Source organism: Ramularia collo-cygni (assembly GCF_900074925.1).
Source record: "Ramularia collo-cygni strain URUG2 genome assembly, contig: RCC_scaffold09, whole genome shotgun sequence".
Classification (NCBI taxonomy): Eukaryota; Fungi; Ascomycota; class Dothideomycetes; order Mycosphaerellales; family Mycosphaerellaceae; genus Ramularia; species Ramularia collo-cygni.
In genome coordinates this window covers 1,241,272-1,267,744 of record NW_019716263.1, presented here as the reverse complement: position 1 = coordinate 1,267,744, position 26,473 = coordinate 1,241,272, and the positions used below count along the sequence as shown (strand labels likewise).

Sequence of the window (26,473 nt, the reverse complement as noted above, 5' to 3'; positions counted from 1 at the left end):
CACATCGAGATCGCGATGGTCATTTTGGAGGTGTCTGGTGCATCCATGTCAATGATCCCTGATCCCTGATCGCTCGTAGAACTCCGCTGCTGTACCAATATCTGGCTTGGAGGTAGACACGCTGTCAGCTGCTTCAAAGGGCAAAATTGCTTAATCAAGCTTATCGACCTTGGCAGTGGCGGTGAACTACATATCATTTCAAACCTTTGCAGTTGCAGTTGTTGTACCAGTGGGAACAGTAAGAAATGCAGAATCTCAACGCCTTTCGGGGAAGCGCGCGGGGTGGAAGAGCTCTCATACAGAGACTTGCTATCGCCTGCCTAGCTAAAGATGCATCATCATCATCAGGGTGTTGTGAAGGGCCGGGTTTCACTCGCTGCCCATCCTATGCTGGCTCTCGCTCTCCTGGAGACTAGAGACGGTCCAAGGACGCATTGCTGCTTGCAATGGGCACGGCCATCGTTGTCGTTCGATTACTTTTGCATCATCAACTGGACGAACTCATTGTCTGCCACACAAACGCCAGTCAGTAAGCAAAATCTCAAGTTCTCGTCCTGTTCCAAAACTGGAAGTCGTCCAGGAACTCACAATCAATCCGACCATCACCATCCTGGTCCGCTTCCCGAATCATCTCATCGACCTCGTCATCCGTCAACTTCTCTCCAATACTCGTCATGACATGTCTCAGCTCCGCAGCGGAGATGAAGCCATTGTTGTCGCGATCGAAGACCTTGAAGGCCTCACGAATTTCCTCCTCGGAGTCGGTGTCCTTCATCTTGCGGGCCATCATGGTAAGGAACTCGGGGAAGTCGATGGTGCCGTTGTTGTCAGCGTCGACCTCGTTGATCATGTCCTGTAGTTCAGACTCGGAGGGGTTCTGGCCGAGCGAGCGCATGACGGTACCAAGCTCCTTGGTGGTGATCTGACCTGGGCGAGAGTCAGTGGATTGATTCTGTCAGAGTTGGTGAGTGAAGACAAATACCATCGCCGTCCTTGTCCTTTATTGAATTGTCAGCCTTGTGGAGAGATGATGTGGGTGACGGAGGGGCCTTACGAAGAGGGAAAAGGCTTCCTTGAACTCGGAGACTTGCTCCTCGGTGAGAGAATCGGCCTGATCGTTACAATGTCAGCGTCCGAGCCCGCGATTGCGTATCTAATGCGCATGCAAGAAGGCACGATTCGCGGTTTCGCGGGGTATCGGCGTACCATGTTTGTGGAGTGCGGGCTGGTGTGCTATTCGCGGTGGTGAGCAATGGGCGACTGTGGGTATTTCGTGGACGTGAGTGCTACACAGGAGACGTATGAGGTGTCGGTGGATGTTGAGGTGGTGGTTGACGACGCCTGCACAAGAAATGCGGGCAGACACAGCACAGGGCAGGCGCGAACCGACCAGGGGTCTGGGACAAGCTACTGGACTCCGTTCAGCTGATACACCTACCTTAGTTTACACGTTGCTTGTTATTTGTCCAGCACTTCACTTGACATCCGCTAGCCTCTGTTGCCCTCCGCACGAGGCTGTCCGCTTCGCACCATGCATGCGCCCTGAGAATTCGCTATGAGCACCCCAGTCAACGCCAGCGGCGCGTGGCGCGACCGAACGAATCTGTAAGTTCACTTTGTCGGCATCATGACACTTATACACGCAATTGAACTATTTCTCAGCTTCATATCCTACCGCCAATCTTATACCCACCATCCTACAAAGCGTGCGCGCTTCACTGGACCTAGCAGTGGTCGCTTCGCGGACAACAACGATGCCAACGACTCGGAGCGAGAAGGACTCATGTCCAATGTTGAAAACGATGGAGACGCGGTAATAGAGATGGATGTGCTGCCTCCGAGATGGCTAGATCTGCAAGAAATAGTGTCGCAGCACCTAGCAGACATCACTGGAAAGATGAAGAGACTAGATCAAATGCACGCCAAGCACGTACTTCCTGGGTTCGACGATGAGAGCGTCAAAGCGAAGGAGGAACGGGAGATTGAGAGTCTCACACAGGACATTACGCGAGATTTTACGGGCTGTCAGAAGGCGATCAGGAGGATCGATCAGATGGTTCGGGACCAGGGCTCGACGGTCTCGCAGGCAGACGCAACGATGGCGAAGAACCTCAAGATATCCCTGGCCACGCGGGTGGGTGACGTAAGCACGCTCTTCCGGAAGAAGCAGTCGGCGTATTTGAAGAAGCTGCGCTCGTTGGGTGGTATGGGTGGAACGGATAGTCCCTTTGGGGGGAGGTCAGGCACTCCGTCCCTGGCGCAGAATCCATACACCGATCCAGCGATGATGGACTCCGAAACGGATCGCTCTTCTGCGCAGTCCACACTACTCCAGACTGCCCAAGTCCGGCGACGTACCGGGGTGATGGACTCGGCCATAGAACAGCGAGAGCGGGAGATTGAGAAGATTGCACAGGGTGTCATCGATCTCTCGAATCTGTTCCAGGAACTCCAGACTATGGTGATTGACCAGGGCACCGTCTTGGATCGCATCGACTATAACGTTGAACGTWCAGCGGAGCACGTCAAAGAGGCAGACAAAGAGCTCAAAGTCGCAACGGGCTACCAGAAGCGGGGTGTGWAGCGCAAAGCGATATTGCTTCTCATACTGGTGATTGCGGGTATGTTCATTCTGCTTCTGATCAAACCCAAGGGACGGGGAACACCCGCAGTACCCCCGTTGGCGCCGAGCGCGCCTGGCGATCCAGGCAAGACTTTGGCACGAAACGACGGGCTTGTGTTGGACGTCAACAGAAGAATCCACGCGGAGTGGAAACAGCGGAGGAGGCGGATTCATTCGGACGCCGAGCTCGTGCCTGTATAAGGTAGCCACTACTTCTAGATACCCTGCATTTTAATCGACCTGTATTCGCTGTCATTGTGGCCAGTCGGGTCTCTCGGCACCTCCGTTGGCATATGGCATGGCATGAGACTGAGTGAGAGGAGCCCGACTCTCGCAAGAACTGTCCTTGGAGCCGGTCAGGTTGCTGATGGGCTGACATCCTTCAATCGTCAACCGCGACGTAGYCTATCATCGCGTCGCAGTGTACAGCGATTGCAATGACGCCTCTCGATGCTCAAGTCGGGAGTGACGTAGAGAAACGCGCATGCTCGAGCACGAAAGCCATAATCACTGTGAGTCCATCTATTTGACTCTCGCCATAGCACTCAGTCCGGTAGATGGCAGTGACACGCACTCGCTTAGATGCATTCGTACCTTCGGGCTGCAACGTGCTATACTATAGTGCATGCAAATGAATCGTGCGCCGACAGGCGACTTCATCGATCGGATCTGTAAAAAACTTGAACAGCTTACAATCCACTGTCTTGTCGGGTGAGTTAATTCCCATCCTCGGAGTGAACGATACACGGTCCATACAGATGTGCGCCGAAGCTGCGGTATACTTCTTGGCCTGGAGCCCCGGGGGTTGACAGCCCTCTTCTGCTCACATCAATTGGTACCGCGGAAGATGATGCGGCGGGAGAGAGGACCTAGTCATGACATGCAGTTTTAGCGGCATCGGGAACGCAGATCGTGCCATTGACAGTGAAACACATCCCGTCTTTCACTTGCTTGTTGCAGTGATATCATAGCGATCCGACAACCCTATTAGTACATGAAGGGATTGGAAGGTACGAAGGAGACGTAGCGAACGCAAGTGCAAATGGAAAGACTGTAGATGAATCTCCGCATAATCTCCGGTTGAACCTGAGCGGCCTCGGATCCACGTGCCACCGCACCGCGATTCATCTTCTGCACCCCATCCCTCCAGAGTGACTCGCTCGGGCACGCGACGTTCAATGGACGCAGCGATATCGCACCACGACAGTGCTACACCTGCCCCACTGGCTACAGACTCCGAGCACATTMCCGTCGCAAACAATGCAATTGGCACGAAGGGCCAGAGAAGGAGGCCGAGCGGCGCTCCCGGTAGCAGAGGAGTGGCGAATCTCAGCGCTGAACAGCTAGCGAAAAAGGTATCAATCATCATGCGTCAAACACCATGGCTGGTGAAAACTTCTGCTTCCTTGCTAACGGACGGCATGTAGCGCGCAAATGATCGGGAAGCTCAGCGGGCCATACGCGAGCGGACGCGCAACACAATTGAAGGACTGGAACGTCGAATTCGTGAGTTGGAGAGCCAGCAGCCATTTCAGGAGCTACAGCGCGTAGTGGTGGAGCGCGATCGCGCGCTGGCCGAATGTGAGGACCTCCGCCGCCGTCTTGGGGCCGTGGCGGGCATTGTCGGGGCGCAACCGCAGGCGGGACCTGGTTCTGGGCCAGGTGTTGCATCCCCCGGCCTCAATGGTACGTCGGCACTCATGCATCTCACCGAGTCTCATCGCTCATGAATGCAACAGAGCTTGCTGCGTACACGGCTCAACAGAGCCCACTTCCATCTCGCGGACACCAACATCCCTCTCAGTCCCCTGTTGCGCCAACCTATGAGCAGCAACATGTACACCCTGACCTCAGATCTCCACTTTCACAAGGAACTCCACTGGGACTCTCCCTGACCTACCATCACAGGCACGAAGTGCAACGCGCTTCATCGGCCCAGGTGCAGCACTCCAACCAAGGCCGTCTTGATGTCGATTTCTTGCTCGAGCAACGACCTATGAGCGCCACGTCCTCATCTCAACCTTTCCATTCTCCGCAATCTTCGGAAATGCCACTGTGCGAGCGAGTGACCAATGTTGGACCTCCCTCGTGCCCACTGGACTTTCTGCTTGTGGACTTTGTCAAACGACGGCGAGAATTGCTCCGCGATGGAGTGTCCGCTTACGAGGTGTTGGGACCAGAATACCCGGACTTCACAGCAATGTGTAATCGGGCATATCTACCTCAGTGCCATCCGGTCTCTGCCTTCTTCATCGACGTTTTGGAGAAGTTTCCAGATGTGTGCAGGCTTCCTGAAAAAGTCGCGGTCTTCTACGTCATGTTCCTGGTCATGCGATGGCTCGTATGTCCTTGTCAAGCATGTTACGAGCGTCTGCCCGAATGGTGCAGACCCGTTTCTGAGCAGCTTGAAATCCCTCACGTTGCTTATGCCGACTACCTACCATGGCCGCATATGAAACGACAACTGGTCCTGAACGAGAAAGAGGTCAACTTCGGAGACTTCTTCGTCCCATTCTGCGCCACACTTTCGCTCAACTGGCCATTACCTGACGACCGTGCCTTGCTGCAAGCGACTTCTTCACGTTCCGATGATCGACGAGACCTCGTCATGAGCTCGGAGTTTGAGAGTCATATGCGCAATTTAGACAAYTGGAGTCTAGGCAACGTCTTTCTGAACACTTTTCCTCATCTGATCGATCTTGGAACCATGCGTGTTAGGGATCTTTGACGAGTAGCACTCCGAAACAACGTCTAGGTGAATTATTGGCCGACTCAATGATGCGCATGGCGCTGCTATTCAATCGATGCAGACCAAGGGGCTGCAGAAGCAGCATGCCCCGGCATCAGTGTCTACACGCTACAGTATGGACTGTATAAATACTAAAAGTGTATAATAATCGTAATCTTTGAGACTAGAAAGATACCCGCAATCATCATGTAATACTGCTACTTGTAATGCATTGGCAACATTCAGAAGAATCAACGCTTCCGCGGATGTGAAAGAAACGATGATCGCATGCGATTTTGCGATGACTTTCCCGCGAATGAGGGTTAGGGTTGGGGTAGTGTCTTTTCCTACGACGGCGACAGCGTGATCAATCGAGGCTACTACTGCCAGCCTGTTGCATTCAGTCTTTCTTCCGTGGTATACTGGTTCTGGGAGTTGTCGTGGTACTATTTTCACAGTTCCTCTAGTGAGGAAGACTGGGTGTACCTACATATGTAGCTGTCAACATATTGTCCGACCCAGTCCTTCATCACTTCCATATTGCTTACGCTCGGCCGCTTCCAGCATCACAACTACTGCGTAACGACAAATTCACTGTAGCAAGGCGCGAGCGATAAGCATGCCGTCCAGTCTACCAATCAAATAACTACGCATTCATCGCAACGTCGATTCGTAGGAATAGTGAAAGAGTACAAGAGAGATCGAACGGTAGGAGGCAGTAAGCTCAACAGCTGCCCGGATACCTTAGCTTCCCAGTGCACTACCACAGCACTGCAACTTTGTTTCTCTATTTCCTTTGACTTGAGAGATTCCAAAAGATGGCAACAAATCATTCATAGTAAGCTCAAACCAAGTCCACTTCGCAACCTGTTAGCATTTCCGATACCCTTGGAGACCTGAGCAGGTGTACAGGCTCGATGTTGTGCTGGCTAAGGTAGTGTTCATCATGACCCATTTGTGAGTTTCGTTGAAAGATCAGTTGGTGAATAGATCACATAGAATCTGATTGATCTGATGTTTAGTGATCTCCTCGCTGGAGAAGCAATGAACTTTGATGATTCTCATAAGCTSTTCGTGCTGATACCGGCCCTTCATAATCGGAACATCCTCACTCTCGTCTTATGCATCGTCATTGGCCAGCAATACTTACTCAGGATGCTAGAGCACTTCATGCCTGCGAAAGACGCGCACGGGTGTTCCCTCTACGCGTCGCGTGTTCCTCCACTTCACGTGGCATCATATGAATGGCTGACAGTGGACATCCCCTTTGACTCACTTGAATGGCGACAGGATCCCCCAAGGGAAGTCGTAGCCCAAGCTCGTGCAGCAGACTGCGTTTCGGGGCCATGATCGACACGACAAGACCGCAAGGCTGCACTGGAGGCCCCTGGTCCGCAGCCCCTCCCCTTCCTCGTGACCTTATCGTCTTTGTGACTAGCGGTGTGGGACTGAATCTCAAGAACAGGATGGAGAGGCATACCATCAACATGCTCATGCCTGGACTGTCAGGCTGCATTCAATCTCAAGCCGGAGTATGACTGCTCTTCTTTCGACGCGATGATCTCTTCCGCTTCAATGACGGAAGGCCGTGCTGTCGCGGGCGGCGGGGCTCGTCCCTGGAAGCCTCAAAGGCCGCTAGTGCTCCCGCCCAGAGCATGGTTGGCTCATGCTTGCCGGCAAGGGTTATCGATTACATCCACCCCAGCCACTCTTGGGCCGGATTGCCTGGCCCGTCCATCCCCAGAATCAGAGGGTCGGATTCAGCATTCGGCACTCAATCTGTTCTCGCATTGTACCTGCGCATGCAATCCTCCACTGTAAACGACATCTTCAGACTCTGAGCTATAGCCTGATACCAGACACAACTCCGAAAGACATACTGAACTTGTGGCGCGTGCTTCGCGACCAAGGACGCGACAACGATCGAGCAAACGCATCTAAGACAAGTTCCACCTTCTGGGCTCCTCGCTACTTTCGCGCGTCGTCCATGATACTTATTGCGCTCGCCAATTCAACGGCGGCGCACAACAAACCAAACGCATGATCATATCCGAGATGAGTACCAGCCGCCAGCACTATCTGGACTCCGTCAACGCCTCTATGGAGGACTACGAATTGAAGGGCGAATTCTCTCCGACGCTGCCTGACCTGCCGTCCTGTCACTCTGGTTTCCGCAGTCCTCAAGCGTCAGATTACAGTGAGGTATCCTCAAGGCGATCCTACTCTCCCCCGGCCTGGCGCAAGGCGGGCAGTGGCTGGTTCAAGCACCACCAAACACTATCGCCGCATCGCGGAGGATACAACAGTAAAGATGTGAGCCCGCAATATATCAGTGCGGACGAAGATGGCGACGACGGGAACGTGACCGCATACCGGACTGCTAGGCGCATTCCGTTGCCCGAGTCACCGATCAAGGGCCAAAGTCCAACCAACAGTCCGGAGCCTCAGACGGCTGGCGGCGCAACAGAGTGCGACAATGGCGACGGCGGAACAAGCACAGCGCGGCAGATGAGCGAGCAGACAGAGAAGGCGCCAGAGTCGCCCACCACACAAACACCCACACAGAACAATTGTAGGTGGCGCAGATTCATACATCACTGCGCAAGATCTAACACGATCGATAGACATCCGGTTCTCCACCTCACTTGATGTTGTGCAAAGAACAGAGCCCATCGAAGCCATGGTCCACAGCATACGAAGGGCCATACACCATGTCACGAAATCCTCCTACAACACCTTCTTCTATGCAACGTCTACTCTGGTTCTTTACTGGACGTTGGCAAGTCTTCTCTCCACTCCCGTCAATGGACCATCACCAGACCTGATCAAAGTTGCCGGATTGGCAAAGTCATTCGAACCAGTAATCTACTACTCCGAGCACGGCCACGCTCAGATCGAGCAATTACAGGAGACTGGTGTCGCGGTCTGGGATCTTGGCGAGAGTGTTAGAAGTACGAACATGACTTCAGCGCCATTGATCGTCAATCAGCTCGACGATCTTTCCGACAGCTTAAAGACGCTCGCAGTTGAGCTCACCAGATTCTTTGCCGGGGTCGACGCCGACGTAGACTCCATACTGCTGGTAATGGAGTGGGCGCAGAGAGAACTCTTGACCATTTCCAGCGAGCCTCCAAGCACCATCAGCTCAGTTTGGTCGAATGCGCATAGCATGCTAACTCGCGCTGGAATCTTGAGTGAAGGGAGACTTGCACAATCGCTGCTCGGCCAGACCTATCAGCAGCGCACCAAGGCGACTCTGGAACGCACATTCAACGAGTTTCTGAGTGTACTAGAAGAGAGCATCAACAACGAACTTACATATTCAATTCAACTCTTCCAGCTTTTTGAAGCAATTGACAAGCAATTCCTCAACCTTCAACGAACGGTCATTCGCGAGCAAGACCAACAGGAGCGCATGGAGAATGACTTTCTCGGCAGTCTCTGGACCAAGGTCATTGGCGTCAACGCTTCCAAGCTTCGCAAGTACGAGAAGAACAAGGACTTGCTCCGCGATGTTCGCGATCGGACAGTGGGCAACAAGCGCGTTCTCATCGACCACAACCAACGCCTGCTGCAGCTCAAGTCCAATCTCGAGATACTCCGGCGTAAGCTTGTGAGTCCGTTGGTCAGGTCCAGCAATTCGAGCACGATCTCTGTAGATGAGCAGATCAAAGGTTTGGAAGGAACCTATCAGCAGCTGAAAGGAAGTCGAGATGTGCAGAAGAGGAAGATGATGGAGCTTGTCTACGGCGCAGGCGGTAGACGGGTCATGCTTCCTGCCGGAGCTGGCGGTGAAGGTCGGGCCATCGAGGGAAGTTCGTGAGATGTGTTTTCTTGGCCGGCGTTGAGTACAAGGGAGTTGTGCAGTGGTCTGCTGCGGTGATTTGGCGTTGTGGCGGTGAATGCTTGGGATCTTGGCGCTTGCAAGGTAGGGCGTCTGATCATGCTTGACGATGGAACGACGGGATGGGATCATGGGGCGAATGATCCTTTTGATTGATTGATAGGACTCAGTACCGGCAGATATACCTAGGACAGTTGATAACAATGTGATGCTGCAAACACATGCGAGAGCTTACTTCATTTCAATCTTCATGCAAGCTGTCGATTTTGGGCACCGTGAACCAAGCCATGGGTATGGTGACACTGCCGCGATAGCTACCCCCGCCATGTGCAGCAGCGCAGCATAGCGACCCAAACGTGCAACGCGCTTCGTTCAAGCCGCCATGTTGAATCGTTCAGACTCCTTTCAATTTATGTATGGGTACTGTACAACGATGTTTTAGGTTTAATGACTGCCTTCGGAGGAAAGTCCCCACGTGCGGACAGCCCCGGTATGCCACTTGCGTTTTAGCGTCGAGGCTGTGCGCTTGGAATCCGTGTGCCGTCATCGCCGCCCGTTTCACCAAGCTTCTGTTTCCTTGTGCTCTAAGAGTCCTTTCTGCTGCGCCTCGTTGCTCCCTCTAACCCCCCTCACAAGCTGTCACCTTGTGATAATCYCACGAATCGGGAACTCACTTCTGCCAATCTCCTCCCGCTACACGCCCGGACACCCAAGGTTACTCCGACCGGACTCTTGGCTCCATACCAAGACTGCAGGCTCAAGCAACAGGTGTGCCCGTCACGAACCGATCATGAGTAAGTCCCTGTCAGTCCCCTTCCAGACCTCACCGCACACCATCAGTTCCCCTCCGATCCTCGCCGCTCGCAAGAACACCGCCACCTACAAGCACATAGCGAGTCTTGGCTATACAGACTGCCCAGCCCAACCTCCTAGCGCGCAGTGGAAAGCTTCTCAGACCAGAGCTCCTTATACCGCTGCGCTTGCTCGTACTTGCTGCTCGTGTCACCCGCCTTTGAGAATCCATCAGCTGATGCGTGTCACCGCACCGTAGACGGGATCAAACGAGCCTTCGCCAAGCACGGTCGCAGTGGAAGCGGCAAAGCGAGCAACATGCCTCCCCCCGAAGACCAGCGACCGAATGGCAACAGTGAACGCACGCCGCTCATCAGCAACGCAGCCAACAGCTTGGGAAATCTGGGAAGCGGTAACGGAAAGTCACTGGCCGAAGACGACCGCTGGTATGTGAGGTTGCCGTCCAACTTCGTGCGCCTGACATGGCTCACTTTGGCGAGCAACTATGTCAATGTCCTTCTGGTCTTCGTGCCGGCAGGCATTATCTTGGSCGCGATGGATGCCAACCCCACTGCCGTCTTCGTTGTCAACTTCCTGGCCATTGTTCCGTTGGCGGCGCTGCTGAGCTTTGCGACCGAAGAATTGAGTGTGAAGTTGGGACAGACCATCGGTGGATTGATGAATGCAACTTTCGGAAATGCTGTCGAGCTGATTGTGAGTATCGCTTCGAGGATTGATGGCAGTCCTCAATGCTGATTGTTGCCCAAGGTATCCATTGTCGCCCTAACCAAGGGAGAGATTCGCATCGTTCAAGCGAGCATGCTTGGCTCGGTCTTGTCCAACATTTTGCTTGTGCTCGGATGCTGCTTCATTGCGTCCGGTGTGCGTCGTCAGCAGAGCACGTTCAACGAGACCGTGGCATCGACCATGTCCTCGTTGATGGCTGTCGCCGCGACGTGCCTGATAATTCCGGCCACCATGTACGCTGCGCTTACCAAGAGCAGCGCTGACTCCGTGGACAACATCCTAGTCCTTTCGCGTGGAACTTCCATCATCATGCTGCTCCTCTACATCCTTTACCTTGTTTTCCAGCTTAAGACGCACGCAAGTCTATTTGATGCAGAGGCCCAAGACGGCGGCGACGGCGAGGACAACGAGCCTGAGATCCTTGGTCCCGTTGCCGCCGGTATTGCCTTGGTGATCGTCACCCTCCTCGTTGCCGTGTGCGCGGAGTACCTTGTCGGATCCATCGACTCCATCGTCGAATCATCTGGTGTCAGCAAGACATTCATTGGTCTTATCCTGCTGCCCATCGTTGGAAACGCCGCTGAGCACGTMACCGCAGTCGTCGTTGCATACAAGGACAAGATGGACTTGGCCATTGGTGTTGCAATAGGAAGCTCCATGCAAATCGCCCTTTTCGTCACCCCATTCCTCGTCATCCTCGGCTGGATCATGGGCCAGGAAATGACTCTCCACTTCGAAGGCTTCGAGACTGTTGTCTTTTTCTTGAGTGTACTGGTTGTCAACTACCTGATCCAAGACGGCAAGAGCAATTACTTGGAGGGATGCATGTGCATCGGACTGTATGCCGTCATCGCCATTGCATTCTGGGTGTACCCCGAGGATGCCGGTGATATTGGCAGCATGGTCGACAGTTTCTTTGGTCGTTAGGGAGTATGATGATTCCCTAGAAAGTTTTGTTTTGGTCTTGTCAAGATAAGGTAGGAAGGGAGTGAAGCGGAGTATGAATTCCAGGTAGCTGAGGCGTATCAGGCGTAACTCTCACAGACCTAATAACGGGCATTCTTACTTTTCATATGTATTCTGTAGCAATAAAAGCCGCATTCAAATGAAACAAGCGCGGTGGTGATCATGCTATTGTGAGCGAAGCTTTCCGGTGACGCGCGTGCAAGTGACCAGGAGGAAAAGCTTGTGTGCCGGTTTACTCTTGAGCAACGGATGCATAACATAACTTGGAGTGCTTGGATCGATCGGGACCAGATCATGCTTGTGAGTCTTGGTTTGTTAGGTACATGTAGGCACTTACTTTACAAGTTGGTCAAGCTTCTTCCAAGCGCTCATAAGCAATTTGGCATAGCACTTTGGTCCAAGACATTGCACGCAAGTTTCAAGACGTTGTACATTGCGGTGACTCACGATGATATCAACGCTGCATCATATTGTTTGATGTGATAATTTGAACGTGATTCGGACATCATCAGAGAAGAGGTGATGTGAGTGACAGCTAGGTAACTTTTGTGCTATCTAGAGTCTACTTTTGGGCTTCTTCGACTTGTGGGGTTGCCTACTACCACCATGAGCGGCAGTCTGCAAACACTGCAAAGCTCAATTGAGCCAAGGGAGTACCGCTCACCTCTGACGACCGAAGCTGTTGGGTGCCGCTGGCGCATTGTCGAGAATCTTCTCAATCTCCTCCATCACTTCGGGCGTAAGCTTTGGTAGCAGCTTAAGGGCCTTGATGTTGTCTTCGATCTGAGACACGCGGGTAGCCCCAAGGATCACAGTGCTAACATTGGGGTTCTTGGCAGCCCATGCGAGCGAAAGCTGTGCGACGTTTCCGCCGAGTCTTTCGGCGATCTCGGTGAGCTTGCGGACCTTGGCAATCTTTGCCTGACCCTCTTCGCTCTGCAGCTGCTTGACGGTGTCCTCGAAGAAAGCCTTGTTGGTGGCAAATCGCGAATCCTCTGGAATCTAAAATGGTTTGAGAGTCAGCGAATAGATCTCTGGCACATGTGAGTATCTGCTTACGCCGTCGTTGTATTTGCCGGTCAGGAGACCCGAAGCGAGAGGAGACCAGATGGTGGTGCCGTACTGGTATCTGAAGCGTAACGTAGAAGTGTTAGCCTTTGTCCATGATTTGGGGAAGACAGTGAGAGTGCGTCGGGACGACCTCTGTGCCTTCGCTCTTCGGGTTTGCGTACTTCTTGTAAAGAGGCTCGTACTCGACTTCGAAACGCTGACGGTGGAATGCTAGATGATGCGTCAGTCATCTCAACACACTGCTGAGGAAGCGTGTCCCAAACCGTTGTACTGTGGCTGCTCAGCAATGGGAGCAATCAGGTTGTGCTTCTCCGCCAATTCAGTAGCCTCGGTGATCTGGGTTGCAGACCACTCGGAAGTGCCCCAGTAGTAGGCCTGATTCAAAAGTCAGACACTCTCACATCTCATGTAAAGCAACAAGCTTACAAGGTTGAGGTTACGAATGACTTGGGTGAAGCCTTCGACGATCTCCAGCATTGGGGTGCCAACATCTGGGCGATGAGCAAGCACAATGTCAACGTATGGCTGCTGTAGTCTCTGGAGACAGCTCTTGAGACCCTCAACAACGTGCTTCTTGGAGAGACCGCGAGTGTTTGGCTCTTTCCGTCCAGTGCCTGTCGGGATTGATAAGCTTTACCTCCTTACATGTAGCCCATACAGCACATACCGAAGAACACCTTTGTGCTGAGAACGTACTCATCTCTTGGCCATGCAAGCTCCTTCAATGCGTTGCCCATCTCAATCTCGCATTGACCGTTCGAGTAGACTTCTGCCTGAAAGCGAGATTTAGAATTAGCATGACTGAGACATAAACACGTCTTGAGCTAGGCGGAAGGCCGCGAGAACACGCTRCAGCCTGCCTGCCTGCCACACTTCCTTTTGACTTACTGTATCGAAGAAGTTGATGCCATGGTTCCAGGCAGCCTCCATGCAGTCCTTGACGTCGTTGCCCTTTTGCGTGCCCCCGTATGTGAGCCATCCACCCAGGGAAAACACGGAGACCTTAAGACCGGTGGGTCCGAGGTGGCGGAACTCCATCTGGTGGGGGAAAAGTATCAGTGATGTCCTCAATGCTTTCGCGCTGGAGTATGCTCACGTCCTTTGGATCGAACTTGCTCTCAACTGCAGGCATTTTGATTGTACTTGGAAGAATTTATTTTGTGGCGAAGATTGGAAGAGGAAGGTTTGGAGGAAGGAGAGCTGGAGGTTCGAATCTTTCGAATGGCGAGCTCTAAAATGATCAGCGCGGCGGGGCTCTCTCTTTTGCCGGTCGACGCGCTTAAAGATGATGTTTACCAATCAATCGGTGAATGTTCTTGAAAGGGATTGGGGTCATCCGGTTCTTCGGGAACTATACAAAACTATGATATGAGCAAACAGGGAGCTGAGGATCATGAACGCAGTGCAAAATGCTCGAATGCAAGTCATCGACTGGATGGATGCTGCGATGCCAAGACTTGCATTTAACTTCTTGTCCTCACAACATAACCTCACCTTTCTGCTGTGACACGCTCAGTCATCAACGCACAATATGAGCGCGCCTGCAAATTTGAATCGCCCGTACAGCGCCAATAACCATCATACCCGCGATCCTTCGCCATGGTGAGCGTATCGCCCCGGCTCATTGACGATTTGGATTTGGACACCGATGATGACTCCATCGTTACTGTCACTGATCCGAGGTTCTCATACGGTTTCAGCTCAATCACCCTGGAGGCCGGCTATTCCGACATCGAGATCACAGATGACGCCCGCGCTTTCGCTGGTACGCCAGACTCGAGTGCCCGGCGGCGGAAACGACGACAGCGAGACACTCGTGAAGCTGTCGAGCAAGCAGAGCTATATCACTATCCAACTGTAGCAGATGGCGATGCCTTTCGACTCGCAGTCATACAGCCAGGGACTGGGACCAGCGTTGTAGAGGTCGGTCTCATTTGGGAGACCTCGAAGCACCCCAAAAGGAACTACTGCGGCTTGTCCTACTGCTGGGGCTCAGTCGAACGTACTGCTGCTATATTAGTGGATGGTTTCAAGTTCCCAGTGACCTCGAACTTATTAAATGCTCTCCAGGCGCTCAGAAAGCCTCGGACTACATTCATTATATGGATCGATCAAATTTGTATCAACCAGGACGACCATCTCGAGCGATCTCACCAGGTGAGCATCATGAAGCACATATTCAACAGAGCGATGAAGATCTACGTTTGGCTCGGAGAGTCGGACAATCGTAGTGACAAGCTCTTTGAGTATGCTAAGAAGTTGCGTCGGGGCGACGATAGTCCGAAAAGCGTCCTGAATCGCTTGATGGGTCAGAGAGAGTTGCGGCATGCAATCCAGGATCTGCTCGAACGACCGTGGTTCAGACGTGTTTGGGTCATTCCAGAGGTCGCGCTATCACACTATACAACCGTTGCATGTGGCAAAGCGCATGTTACATGTCAGTATTCTCGCTCAAAGTGAAGCCGACGATGCGTGTTCTGATCTCATCTCAGGGGACAGCTTGGTCAGATTGTTCAGAGATGTGACCCTCCCTGCCACCTCTGGCTTTGATAAACATACATCTTTGCTTGGCAACCCTCGTCAACGGATTGCAATCATCACGCAAATGGCATCTAGCCAGAAAGAGGGCAAGGCACATACTGATATAACGCAGCTCTTGATATTGGGTAAAAGCAGTCAAGCTGTACGTTTGTTGAAGCCCAGAGACGCCCCTGCTGACACTATTCCTGTAGACGGACGTGCGAGACATGGTGTATGCATTTTACGGTATGCCCGTTGATGATAATCAAGTTTAAACACGTGCTAATACGTGTTGTACAGGCCTCACACATAATACTACATTTCCCAACTACGACAACAGTCGATCTATTGCTTCGTTATACATTGAGATATGCCACATCTACATCAACAGCATTCTTTGGGATACTGCTTACGCTTCCTGGCATGAGCTTGATGATCAAAGGAAGATATTCCAGCTCTTTTCAATTATCTACTCGGCCGGGCTACTGCAGCATAGTCGAGATCATGACCTGCCATCATGGATTCCTGATTGGACGTTTGCAGTGAGTCAATGCTGATGGATTGCCTCACATTTACTTGGGTACATGGCTGACATTACGCCTTATCAATAGTGGCACTTGGCCCCTATCTGGATCAAGACTTCGCCGAATTTTGTCATTGCTAAGCCAAAAGATGACTGGTCTACTGGCATTCGGAGCGACTTTAGAGCTGGCGGAGATGAAATCGAAACATTCGCTATTCGAGAAGGAAGCCGTCACCAGCTGAAGCTTTCAGCAATCGTGTTCGACAGCATTGTTCTTGTGAACGAGATGGCACCAGCTTCAACATCCGGTGCGATCGAGGAAGCTCTGTCGACATCGCCATCAGAAAGCTGGGACATTGATGACCCAGCAAACTTCGGTTACGGACGACATTTCTTTACAACTGCCAAAGGGCACATCGGCCTTGCGACGCCTGGAATCAGGGCAGCGGACAGTGTTGCGATCCTTCTTGGGGGAGATGTTCCCGTTGTTGTCCGACGACACTTTGATTATAACGGCAAGAGCAAAGCTTTKCAACTGCTGTGCGAATGCTACATTCAAGATCCGCCGATTATGACTGGCAAATTTCTGCATAAGAACCGGACTCTCGCAGAGGATATTGTGCTTCTCTGAATGAAGGTCGGTACCATTTATATCTCGAATCGCTACGGCGTTGCACAAGGCAAGATTGGTGACGAATGAAGCGTCTTGAACGATAGCGGCCTGGTATCACAATAGATGATGCATCGCCATCAGCATCAGGATCGTCTCATGCTCAAAGAATGGCGCTATWGCCTCAGGTCACCCGCAAGGTCGTTGCAGACACTGGGATATTGACTAGTCGTGCTCTTCGACCAAATACATCTCCTGGAACTTCTTGCCGAAAGATCTCATCAACCTACTACCGTTCTCATTCCGCCTGATGATCGTTGGCACATCATCGATAGTGCCCATTTGTAGCGCTGCAATTTCCTCCGAATCCATGTGAAATCTCAAAGCTCGTCCAGCGCCTGCTGGACGTTCGTCTCGGCAGCAGAAGTCTTAGCAGGCTTCATGACATTCTCGACCACAGAGCATAGCAAGACAGAAAACTTCAACCGCATTGCTTTGCGCCACTTCTTCGCAGCTTTCTCGTCGTAGATGCTGACGAAGTAGAGGGAGATGTATGCTGTTTTGGAGGCGTTTTGTAACCATATAACCTGTCCTTGTTCGAAGAGTCCCGTGATGACGTGACGTTACTCCCTCTTCTCAGCGAGATCCCAAAGGTCGAGACCTTCCCCCGGGCCACCGTTACCTAACCGAGTGAGTGTGGCGATCATCATCTAAGAATGCACGTTAGCATCAGGTATGATCATGGGCGCTCTTATTACTCACGTTCATGAAGTACGCTGTGGAATCACTCTGCGCTTTGCCAAACTTGTCCTGTATCTATGATCGGGCCCCATCGAAGTCACCGCTATGGAAGAGCCGAACCAGAATGCTTGTGATCTGAGCACCTGTCAATTCGCCACCGAAGCCGCAGTGAACTATTCTCCACGCGTCTCAGGTCTTCATACTGACCGCACACGGCGCCCTGTCTGCCGTCATATGTCCGAATTTTTTTAAGATCGCTACAATTGGCAAAATTTAGTGACTTGCTATTGTGGGCGATCTCATCTTAAGCTGTGAGTCTAGAATGGATGCTGTTTTTGTGGCATTGTTGTTGTTTGGCACCAGGGTATTGGCGTTCAAAGACAGTCGCGTCGGCCTGGTCTTAAGTCTAGCAGGTGGCGCTATGCCATTGTATGCATCCTCGCTCTCCGAGCAGCGAACCTTTCCGCTTCGCTTGGATCTGAAGATGTTAAGCTTGTCCCAAATTACATGTTTTGGGAGTTCTTGCAAACTAATTCTCATCATTCTCATCACGAGTGTGAGCTCGCCCACGCCTCTTGCGCCTTTGGGTACCGCTTGTCGAGATCGTTTGGCTCCCAGAGCATTTGATCGGCATTCCAAAGATCGAGGTAGTGAGCCATTTCGTGTGGCCGGACTGGGGATGCTGAAGACGCTGGAGATACAGAGTCTTGTTCAGACCTCTCCGCGGAAATGACATGGGTTGATCTCGTCTTGTAAAACTGTGAAAAGAAGTGGAGCGATGACAGTGGAATGACACATGAGAGCTCGAAATCAAAGTGAATGTCATCATCATATGGTGAGGAGTTAATGGCAGCTCTTCCTACCGATTGTTACAAGTAGACCATGGCTTCAATTGCAGCAAGAACTCGATGTACACTGGTGCCATGTGGTAGCACTGACGATGTGACGTGTAAGGTACGCGTCCAATGGCTTGGAAGCTGGCCTACGACAGAGCGGTTTGCAGCGACTTGAGGGTAGCGGAGCACGCTTAGCGGGCGCGTCGCGATTCGCACGTGAAGTGCTCGGGTGTATGTGACAAAGGAGTCGGTAGAAGTGAAGTGAGGTGAAGTGGACGATGCGAGCACGCGCTAGACTCGGATCCCGGCACCGAAACGTGGAAGTGGAAATAGATGGAAATAGATTGGATTGATATGGAAGCTTGACTTTGCCCCTCTATGCTCAACATTATTATACCGCGAGCTCAATGCTTTGTTGATTACCTGTGCACCCCATCACTCCGCATCGCGTATGCCATCTGCGATCAATGGAATACATCTAGTCAGGCCGCACCTGCGACTAACCCGCCGTCCAGCTCCACAGCTCACCACCGCCATTCGACGTCAACTCCTTCAGCCCTTTGATCATGGCGAGTGCCCGAAAGAAGAGCAAGCAGGCGGCTAACGGCCTCGTGTACGACATCTTCCTCTGGGTTTTCACCGTGGTGGTCGATCTCTTCTTCCGTGAAATCCATCCACGGTCATCATGGCGAATCCCCAAAAAGGGACCCGTCATCTTCGTTGCTGCTCCTCACGCCAACCAGTTCATCGATCCGTTGATCCTGATGCGAGTGGTTCGCCAGGATGCGCACCGCCGAATCGCCTTCCTGGTAGCGGAAAAGAGCATGCGGCGGAAATTCATCGGATGGGGYGCATCGCTGGTGGGTTCGGTGCCTGTCGGCCGGGCATTGGACTTGAAGAAGCCGGCGGAAGGGAAAATATTTCTGCCAGACCCCGAGGGCGATCCGACTGTGATCAAGGGTACGGGTGTGGACTTTCAGAATGGACAATTCATGCCAGGAGGACTGCTGGTGCTGCCGAGCGTGAACAATATTGCTGCCAATACTGAAATCGCGTCTGTTGTTTCCAAAGATGAGATTAAGCTGAAGAAGGCGTTCAAAGGAGACGTTGCATTGAAACAGCTCACAGGCCAACCACTGCACGATGGAAATGGCAGTGCTGGAGGCCAGTCTCAGGGCGATTCATTCGATGGGATCAAGTTCAGCGTGGCTCCACACGTCGATCAGGCCCAGGTGTACGACGACGTGTTCGCTCGCATACATGACGGAGGCTGCATAGGAATATTTCCGGAAGGTGGCAGTCACGATCGTACAGAGCTTCTGCCACTCAAAGCCGGACTGGCCATCATGGCCCTCGGTGCACTCGCGGAAGATCCGGACTGTGGTGTCACTATCGTGCCTGTGGGCATGAATTACTTCCATGCCCACAAGTTTCGTTCGCGGGCTGTTATTGAGTTCGGTGCCCCTATCGAGATCGAGCCGGAACTGGTTGAACAATACAAGAATGGTAGCAAGAGAGATGCAGTCGGCAAAGTTCTTCAAAATGTTTATGATGCACTTTCGACCGTCACGGTACAAGCACCAGACTACGACACGCTCATGCTTATTCAAGCCGTGCGGCGACTTTACAACCCCAAGGGAAAGAAACTACCTTTGCCGTTCGTTGTCGAGCTTAATCGGAGGCTGATCAAAGGCTATCAAACGTACAAGGATGACCCTCGGATTGTCGAGATCCGAAAAGAAGTTTTGGACTACAACAGGTCATTATTCCGACTGAACATTCGCGACCATCAGGTTTCATATGCCAAGTTCTCCTGGTATGAGGTTGTTTTCACTCTGCTATACCGAGTGGGCAAGGTGCTTCTCCTCTTATCAGCATGCTTGCCGGGTGTCATCCTCTTCGCGCCAGTCTTCATCCTTGGCAAAGTAATATCTCGCAAGAAGGCTCGCGAGGCGCTGGCTGCATCAACGGTCAAGGTCAAGGCTCGAGACGTCATGGCGACCTGGAAGATCCTAGTCTCTCTTGCCCTCGCACCCGCCTTGGATGTCATGTATACTATCATCTTGGTATACTGGACCTGGAGCAATCGTGTCTGCGGATACATGCCCGATTTCGTCCCCCTCTGGTTCGTTTGCGTCTTCGGTCTCATCTTCTTTCCCTCGGTCTGCTTCGCAGCACTTCGCTTCGGCGAGATTGGCATGGACATCTTCAAATCCTTGCGACCTCTGATGCTCTGTATCAATCCTACCCAGAGCAACACATTTGTCCAGATTCGTCAAAAGCGCGAGGAGCTGACACGACGAATCAACGATATTATCAATGAGCTTGGACCAGAACTCTTCCCAGACTTTGACCAACAGCGCATACTCAGTGATGCGGACCACCCACTACATTCACCAACACGTTCAAGGCCTACTACACCTACGCACCGTCGCGAAGGCAGCGAGAACGACGCCCTACAATTTACCCCTACCAGCCCATCCAATTCAAGCCCACTGGCTGCACTCACATCCACGCTACCTCGCAATGAAAGCTTCACAAACATTGGATCAATTGGTCTATTCGCAACCAGACCAGGAACACCCAACCGCAGCCGAAGTCGCAGTCGCGCGAACTCGAGCGATTTCAGGTCAGGTTTCAACAAACTCACCTCCATCAATTCTGTCGAAGGCACCACTGGAAGCAGTAATCTGGATCAGGTGAGCAAGAACCTACACGATGCGATGCGTGAGCGTGGAAGAAGAAGGAAGAGCGTAGATGGATGGCAAGTTGGAAGCGAGGAATTGAGTGAAGATGAGGAGGATGATGATGATGAAGCAGTGAAGAAGGAGGTATAAGATGCTTGCTCTTTACGTGCTTGCTCATTTGTTCAACAAGCGCATGACGAGATCATGAAATGTTACAGTAATGCGAGTCTGTTGTCAGCTGATTCACCATAATAAGAACCATGGTCGTCACGATTGTTGCTTTCGGATTTCTCAAGATGATGAGGTTGGAYGTAATCCTGCGGAAATTCATTCAYGCATGCTTTGCTGACCGCAAAGTCTGATGAACGGCTCTCGGTCACACAAAACAAAGCCCTCAGAATCCTTCACGAAGGCCTTCGCTCTGCWTCCACGCCATGAGCCATGGATGATCACATCTCCACCGCAATTGATCGACCGGATCGCCCATCCTGACTGCACGCCTGATACGATCAAACTTTTTTACTACCAACAATCTCAGATCAGCTCCATTCGCAACCATTCCCTCATGTAGGACATGCAACACCACACTATAGCCCTATGCAGAAGTAAAGCCGACAGGAAGGATGGGGGGAACCAAGGAACCGTTCGTGAAGATCATGGTTTAAAATTGGTGATCCGTGTCTCACTGCCGTCGAACTTTCGTATTTGCTCGCGTGCTTTTAATTGTCGAAGGATTGCAACCGAAATCCGGGTTTGGATCGCCGGTACATCATTTGCCCGAGTTCTGCCTGAAGAATTTCCGCCTGAATGCGAGGAATGTCGATCTTTCAACCAGATACTTTGAACGATCTGCCATGCATTTTGTACTCAATGTGCAATCGGTAATCCGGACTTTAATCTGAGCCATTAAGTCCGAATTGCTAAAGGTCTCTCCTCAAATTCTTGATTTGTTGACATATCAACGTACAGCTTAACTCGTGTACATCGGCCTCGAGGCAGTGGTGGCGATGCGCTGGGCGCCAACGTAGTTGAATCCTTCCATACTGTAAGGACAGACTGGGCGTTCTTGGTGGTCTCCATAGCGGAAAGCATGGGAGTTTTTAAGTCCGAATCCGAGCTGGAGCTCACGAGTTTACTCCTTCCAGATTAGGAATGTGGACGACAGGATTCGTCGGCGGGCCGGGTGGTCTGAAGGATTCCGGGGTCCGCCTAGTCAAATTATCTTGAGAAACCCTAATCGCCTTACGGAAGGAAGGAATAGGGCGTGCGATGATGTCGACGCATTTCGTGAGAGCTCCGTTCCCAAAGTGGTTTGCCGATTGATGCGAAATGTGACGGTTCATCCTTCAGCGTGGACCGTCAATTTTTCCCAGAAGCTCAACGGCGCGAGCTCTAATGTCAACACGGTTGCAACGCGCGGCGACGACGTAGAGCGGGCCACGTACTTCGAGGCTGCCAGCAGAACTATTTCCATTGCTTGGGGATCCGCCGCGGTTGGAAGGGGAGCTCGTTGCTGATCGAGACTGCATGACTGCGCTTGCCAGCTCGACGATCGCTTGAAAGTCAGACTCAAACCCACTGAACGWTCGAGGATCTGAGCTGGAGCCTGCGGCGAGAATCGTGCAGGAGAGGTGGTTGGCTTTGAGAACTCTGCAGCGGGTGATGTCCTCGCTTTTCATGCCGGCCATGGCACAAGAAAGGTAAGACGTAAAAGCCTGCTCCCACTGCTCCAGCCAGAGCTGGAAGTGTCGTCGTGCATCCGAGTCGAGCGGTGAGCTGGGTGGCGATGATCTTCCAGGATTGTTCTGCCAGGACTTTGACAGCTTCGTTGAACAGTGCAGTAGAGTCGCTTGTGCTTGGTTCAGGTTGGTGATTCGATTTACTGTTGGCATCGGGAGCTCTCTGGACATTCCTGGAAGCATGGCCGGCTGCTTCATCGATAGCGTTGGCGACGGTGTCGGATATGTCACTTGGTAGGAAGTGTGGATCTTGGGGAGCTTGACACTCGCATGATATAAATCTCTCGTGGCAGTAGGCATTGTATTGTAGTCTTTGTAGTCCCGAAGCTCCGAAATTATTGTTGTTGGAGAAAACGTCAGAGCGGACCCGTGCCAATTATCGGGACGATTCGTCGCTCTTTAAGGATTCGTGTGCTTGCCGTGCCTTCAGAGCGCAGCTGTGCCTCGCCCTTCGCGCCAATCGCCAAAGGACGTAGTCAGCGCCACGGGCTTTGGCGGGCCACGTGGGAATGCGGGCTAGCCAAAGTCAAAATTAAACCTTAAAAACCGGTGGGTCAAGCGCCGAGCAATGATGGCCCACATACGCCACGCAGAGAGAAGGCTGATCTGTGCCTCGTATGATCACAGCTCGCCGGCGGCCGCGACAAGAATAGGCTGAGCAAGCTCGGCGCTCGCCACTCCAGGCCGTTCCGCAGTCTTCCGGCAGACTGCAGCGTTTGAGCTGACGATTCTCACGGTCGTGTAGCCTAACGGGCGTCGCAGCCGTGAGACCCCGTAGAGGTGATGAGTGCTGCTGGGATTAATGTCGTCCGTCCCACGCGCGCCTTGGCTTCTGGAAGGATCTGCAAGATGCACACGTTCTGTCGGGATCCTGCAGGATGAACAGGCATACCAAAAGCATGGTCGATTCGAATTTGGAAGGATTCCAGTACAGTATCGCTTAGAGGTCTCTACTCAGCCGTGTAACAAGCTATAATTGAACGCCATGGCTCACAGTGGCTTATGCACCGGGTGATGCCTTTCCCAGACGTATACTGTAGTGGGTTCTTGGACTTCGTCCGAGCTTTCATGCTTCGTCTACGCTCTCGGGATTGCTAGCGTCTGATCCACTCAAGGGATCTAGACAAATGTTGCAGTGAGTATGATGCTGTGGTGGCTACCAAGCCGTCGGCGAGACATGCCTCGAGTCACGTTGAACGTCCTCGTGCTCATGCGCACACCGCTTGCGTACGTCGCCCAAGATAGAACGCAAAATGAATGATCCAAGACGTGATCCTGTGCTACGAGAAGATCTCAAAGGGTTGCGAATTGATCTCTGCGTGCTTCTAAATCCTCATGTTCGGGTCCGGGGACCTTCAGGCCAAATACCCTAGGTGGAGCCAAAATCCTTCTTCGGTAGGCCAGTCTAACAGTGCCAAGGCCAGGGCTGCGCTGTGAGGTTAGCGCTGAGCGTGGACGGCGCAGTATTCTGGATATTGCGGTCGCCACGTGCCATGACATACAAATCGTTCATTTCGTGGCGTCTGCTGTGCCCGCAGAAATGTTGGTGGTGTTGCGATCGTTGCAGAGAGAAGATCCTACCATCACAGCGCTCCTACGAAGTACATCATCTTGCGCTGGGAAAGGTACTCCGCGGAGGCCGCCCAGGCTAACAATGCTGTACATTGTACCGAGGTGTACACATACTGAATCGGGCTCAGGATGCGCGCTCCTCCAGAAGCCAGAATCCTTTCGGTTCCGAGGCCCGGCTGAAGGGCAGTATGAGTCTACATGACTCCATCAACACCTGATAAGAGAGCGAGAGCTCGCAAACTGGCGGCAAGTGGCTTACTCCCCTGGCGACTCCGTATGCATCATGGACGCGACSATTGGTCCTTCAAAAGCCGCGTCAATGAGCAGGGTGGCTGTGGCTGGCGCAAGCTGCTGCAGCTTGGTGCTCTCAGCACGCATGATGGAAGGAAGGAGGCATCAGCGCGTACATAATAAATGACCGAGTCCTTGCTCGGGTCGAAGGGTCGGCATGCGTGTTGATTCGGGTGATGAACGAAAGGTCATACCAGGAGCACTGTCCGGAGAAGGTGACGATCTGGATAAGTAATTATGCCTGCACAGCTGAGTCACGCATTTCATTTCATCTCGCTTCATGTTCTTCTCTCGTTTCACACCAATTCCCCACAGTCACATTCAGTTCTGCAGCATTATTACATACGTTACTGCTGAGGTTTCATACATGTGAAGCCTGCACAACGGTGCTCTCATCATTACTACGGCAGAGGAGATGATGCTGTGCGCACAATCGATTGCCAGGGTGCCTCGGCAGCCTCGGCATTCCACAAGCAAGCATGAGCATACCGCATGTGAATGGTAGCAGACACATCAGATCGTTGGTTCACATTTCTTTCCACTCTTACCTTCTTTCTTCATCACACCTTGCAGATACCACACTGAACGACTTGATCAACGTCTTCGGCTCCACAACGACATACAACATGAACCAGACCGGAAACACCCAGGCCGCACGCGAGCGTGTTTCTCAAGTGGCCGGCCAAATGCAAGCTTCTGGCAAGCCATCGCTCCTCGAGAAGCACCCCGATGATGTCGTCGTCACTGCTGCGCTCCGTACCGCTCTCACCAAGGGCGGAAAGGGCGGGTTCAAGGACACCGCTGGCGCTGACCTTCTGACCGGCGCTTTCAAGGCCATCATTGAGCGCTCCGRTATTGACCCGAGCCTCGTAGAAGATGTTGCTGTTGGCTGCGTGCTCGCTCCAGGAGGTGGCGCCACTGAGTTCCGCGCGGCTTCCCTCGCTGCAGGTTTCCCAGAGTCAACCGCCGTGCACAGTCTGAACCGACAGTGCAGCTCGGGCCTGCAAGCATGCGTCGAGATCGCAAACGGTATCCGCGCCGGAATGTACGAAGTTGGTATCGGAGCTGGGGTTGAGAGCATGAGCACACAATATGGCCCTGGCGCAGTCACAGAGTTCTCCGAGGCGCTTCAAAACAACAAGGCTGCTGCAGAGTGCCAAGTTCCCATGGGACAGCTGAGCGAGCAGATGGCCCAGGACAAGGGCATCAAGAGAGTGGATCAAGACAAGTTTGCTGCCGAGAGCTACCGCAAGGCGATTGACGCACAAAAGAAGGGCCTCTTTGACCAAGAAATTGTTCCACTGAAGGTCAAGTGGACCGACCCCAAGACCGATGAGGAGAAGGAGATCACAGTTGCCCGCGACGACGGTGTGCGTGAAGTTACTGCGGAGTCCTTGGGTAAGATCAGGGCAGCTTTCTCAAAGACTGGCTCAATCCATGCCGGAAATGCATCACAGATCTCGGACGGTGCGGCTGCGGTACTCCTCATGAAGCGCAGCACAGCAGAGCGTCTCGGTCAGAAGATTCTTGGCAAATACGTGGCAGCCTCAGTCGTCGGTGTTGCTCCTCTTCTCATGGGAGTTGGACCATGGAAAGCAATTCCACTGGCACTTGAGAAGGCTGGCATCTCCAAAGACGATGTCGACATTTACGAGATCAACGAAGCTTTCGCAAGTCAATGCTTGTGGTGCGCGAACGAGCTTGAGATCCCTCAAGAGAAAATCAATCCAAAAGGCGGCGCCATTGCTTTCGGCCGTGAGTCACTCCGCTCGGTTCTTTGACTCCTATTGCTAGGCTAACGTAATTTACTACAGATCCCTTGGGTTGCACTGGTGCACGCCAAGTAAGCACGCTTCTTTACGAGTTGAAGAGGACAAACCAGCAGGTTGGTGTGACTAGCATGTGCGTCGGAACTGGAATGGGAATGGCGGCCGTCTGGGTAGCAGAATAGATCAGGCAGATCAGGCTTGTAGTAGTTGTGATGATGATACAATATGGAAGTGAATTTGCATGTGACACAAACTTGACAAGATTTTTTTCCATTGCTGCCCCTGGGCATTTCACGCCGATGCGTGCCTRTCCCTGGTGTGCTTATTACGGTCTAGCAGGAGTTTAATCGAGACCGTTTCCACCACTCACATCATCTCTTTTCCGTCAATAAAATGCTTCTGTAATCTGCAGAA

At 52.4% G+C, this 26,473-nt stretch overlaps 11 protein-coding genes; 7 read left to right on the top strand and 4 right to left on the bottom strand.

Annotated features, from left to right (window-relative positions):
• Positions 1-473: 473 nt before the first annotated feature.
• RCC_06601 (Calmodulin) lies at positions 474-1,209 on the bottom strand (the record flags this gene model as incomplete). XM_023771864.1 has 5 exons in its annotated part: positions 474-508; positions 589-927; positions 983-998; positions 1,055-1,111; positions 1,207-1,209. The coding sequence occupies 5 exons, from the start codon at positions 1,207-1,209 to the stop codon at positions 474-476; spliced, it is 450 nt and encodes a 149-aa protein (XP_023627632.1).
• A 346-nt stretch (positions 1,210-1,555) lies between these two features.
• On the top strand, positions 1,556-2,824 carry RCC_06600 (related to the member of the syntaxin family of t-SNAREs TLG2; the record flags this gene model as incomplete). XM_023771863.1 has 2 exons in its annotated part: positions 1,556-1,605; positions 1,663-2,824. 2 exons carry the CDS (start codon positions 1,556-1,558, stop codon positions 2,822-2,824), a joined length of 1,212 nt encoding a protein of 403 aa, XP_023627631.1.
• Positions 2,825-3,801: 977 nt separating this feature from the next.
• Positions 3,802-5,351, top strand: RCC_06599 (uncharacterized protein; the record flags this gene model as incomplete). XM_023771862.1 has 3 exons in its annotated part: positions 3,802-3,978; positions 4,051-4,309; positions 4,363-5,351. 3 exons carry the CDS (start codon positions 3,802-3,804, stop codon positions 5,349-5,351), a joined length of 1,425 nt encoding a protein of 474 aa, XP_023627630.1.
• Positions 5,352-7,406: 2,055 nt separating this feature from the next.
• On the top strand, positions 7,407-9,174 carry RCC_06598 (uncharacterized protein; the record flags this gene model as incomplete). XM_023771861.1 has 2 exons in its annotated part: positions 7,407-7,923; positions 7,976-9,174. 2 exons carry the CDS (start codon positions 7,407-7,409, stop codon positions 9,172-9,174), a joined length of 1,716 nt encoding a protein of 571 aa, XP_023627629.1.
• Positions 9,175-9,985: 811 nt separating this feature from the next.
• Positions 9,986-11,661, top strand: RCC_06597 (related to calcium ion transporter Vcx1; the record flags this gene model as incomplete). XM_023771860.1 has 3 exons in its annotated part: positions 9,986-9,989; positions 10,247-10,701; positions 10,756-11,661. The coding sequence occupies 3 exons, from the start codon at positions 9,986-9,988 to the stop codon at positions 11,659-11,661; spliced, it is 1,365 nt and encodes a 454-aa protein (XP_023627628.1).
• A 699-nt stretch (positions 11,662-12,360) lies between these two features.
• Positions 12,361-13,903, bottom strand: RCC_06596 (probable potassium channel beta subunit protein; the record flags this gene model as incomplete). XM_023771859.1 has 8 exons in its annotated part: positions 12,361-12,702; positions 12,760-12,829; positions 12,933-12,981; positions 13,035-13,146; positions 13,198-13,385; positions 13,439-13,544; positions 13,660-13,809; positions 13,868-13,903. The coding sequence occupies 8 exons, from the start codon at positions 13,901-13,903 to the stop codon at positions 12,361-12,363; spliced, it is 1,053 nt and encodes a 350-aa protein (XP_023627627.1).
• A 467-nt stretch (positions 13,904-14,370) lies between these two features.
• Positions 14,371-16,445, top strand: RCC_06595 (uncharacterized protein; the record flags this gene model as incomplete). XM_023771858.1 has 5 exons in its annotated part: positions 14,371-15,208; positions 15,264-15,454; positions 15,504-15,537; positions 15,592-15,833; positions 15,903-16,445. The coding sequence occupies 5 exons, from the start codon at positions 14,371-14,373 to the stop codon at positions 16,443-16,445; spliced, it is 1,848 nt and encodes a 615-aa protein (XP_023627626.1).
• A 359-nt stretch (positions 16,446-16,804) lies between these two features.
• Positions 16,805-17,192, bottom strand: RCC_06594 (uncharacterized protein; the record flags this gene model as incomplete). XM_023771857.1 has 3 exons in its annotated part: positions 16,805-16,980; positions 17,107-17,134; positions 17,187-17,192. 3 exons carry the CDS (start codon positions 17,190-17,192, stop codon positions 16,805-16,807), a joined length of 210 nt encoding a protein of 69 aa, XP_023627625.1.
• A 1,375-nt stretch (positions 17,193-18,567) lies between these two features.
• On the top strand, positions 18,568-20,838 carry RCC_06593 (related to glycerol-3-phosphate O-acyltransferase (formerly described as CTR1 suppressor protein); the record flags this gene model as incomplete). The annotated part of the gene is made up of 1 exon (XM_023771856.1): positions 18,568-20,838. One exon carries the CDS (start codon positions 18,568-18,570, stop codon positions 20,836-20,838), a length of 2,271 nt encoding a protein of 756 aa, XP_023627624.1.
• A 1,196-nt stretch (positions 20,839-22,034) lies between these two features.
• Positions 22,035-22,727, bottom strand: RCC_06592 (uncharacterized protein; the record flags this gene model as incomplete). The annotated part of the gene is made up of 1 exon (XM_023771855.1): positions 22,035-22,727. One exon carries the CDS (start codon positions 22,725-22,727, stop codon positions 22,035-22,037), a length of 693 nt encoding a protein of 230 aa, XP_023627623.1.
• Positions 22,728-24,916: 2,189 nt separating this feature from the next.
• RCC_06591 (probable 3-ketoacyl-coA thiolase peroxisomal A precursor) lies at positions 24,917-26,241 on the top strand (the record flags this gene model as incomplete). XM_023771854.1 has 2 exons in its annotated part: positions 24,917-26,045; positions 26,105-26,241. The coding sequence occupies 2 exons, from the start codon at positions 24,917-24,919 to the stop codon at positions 26,239-26,241; spliced, it is 1,266 nt and encodes a 421-aa protein (XP_023627622.1).
• Positions 26,242-26,473: the final 232 nt, after the last annotated feature.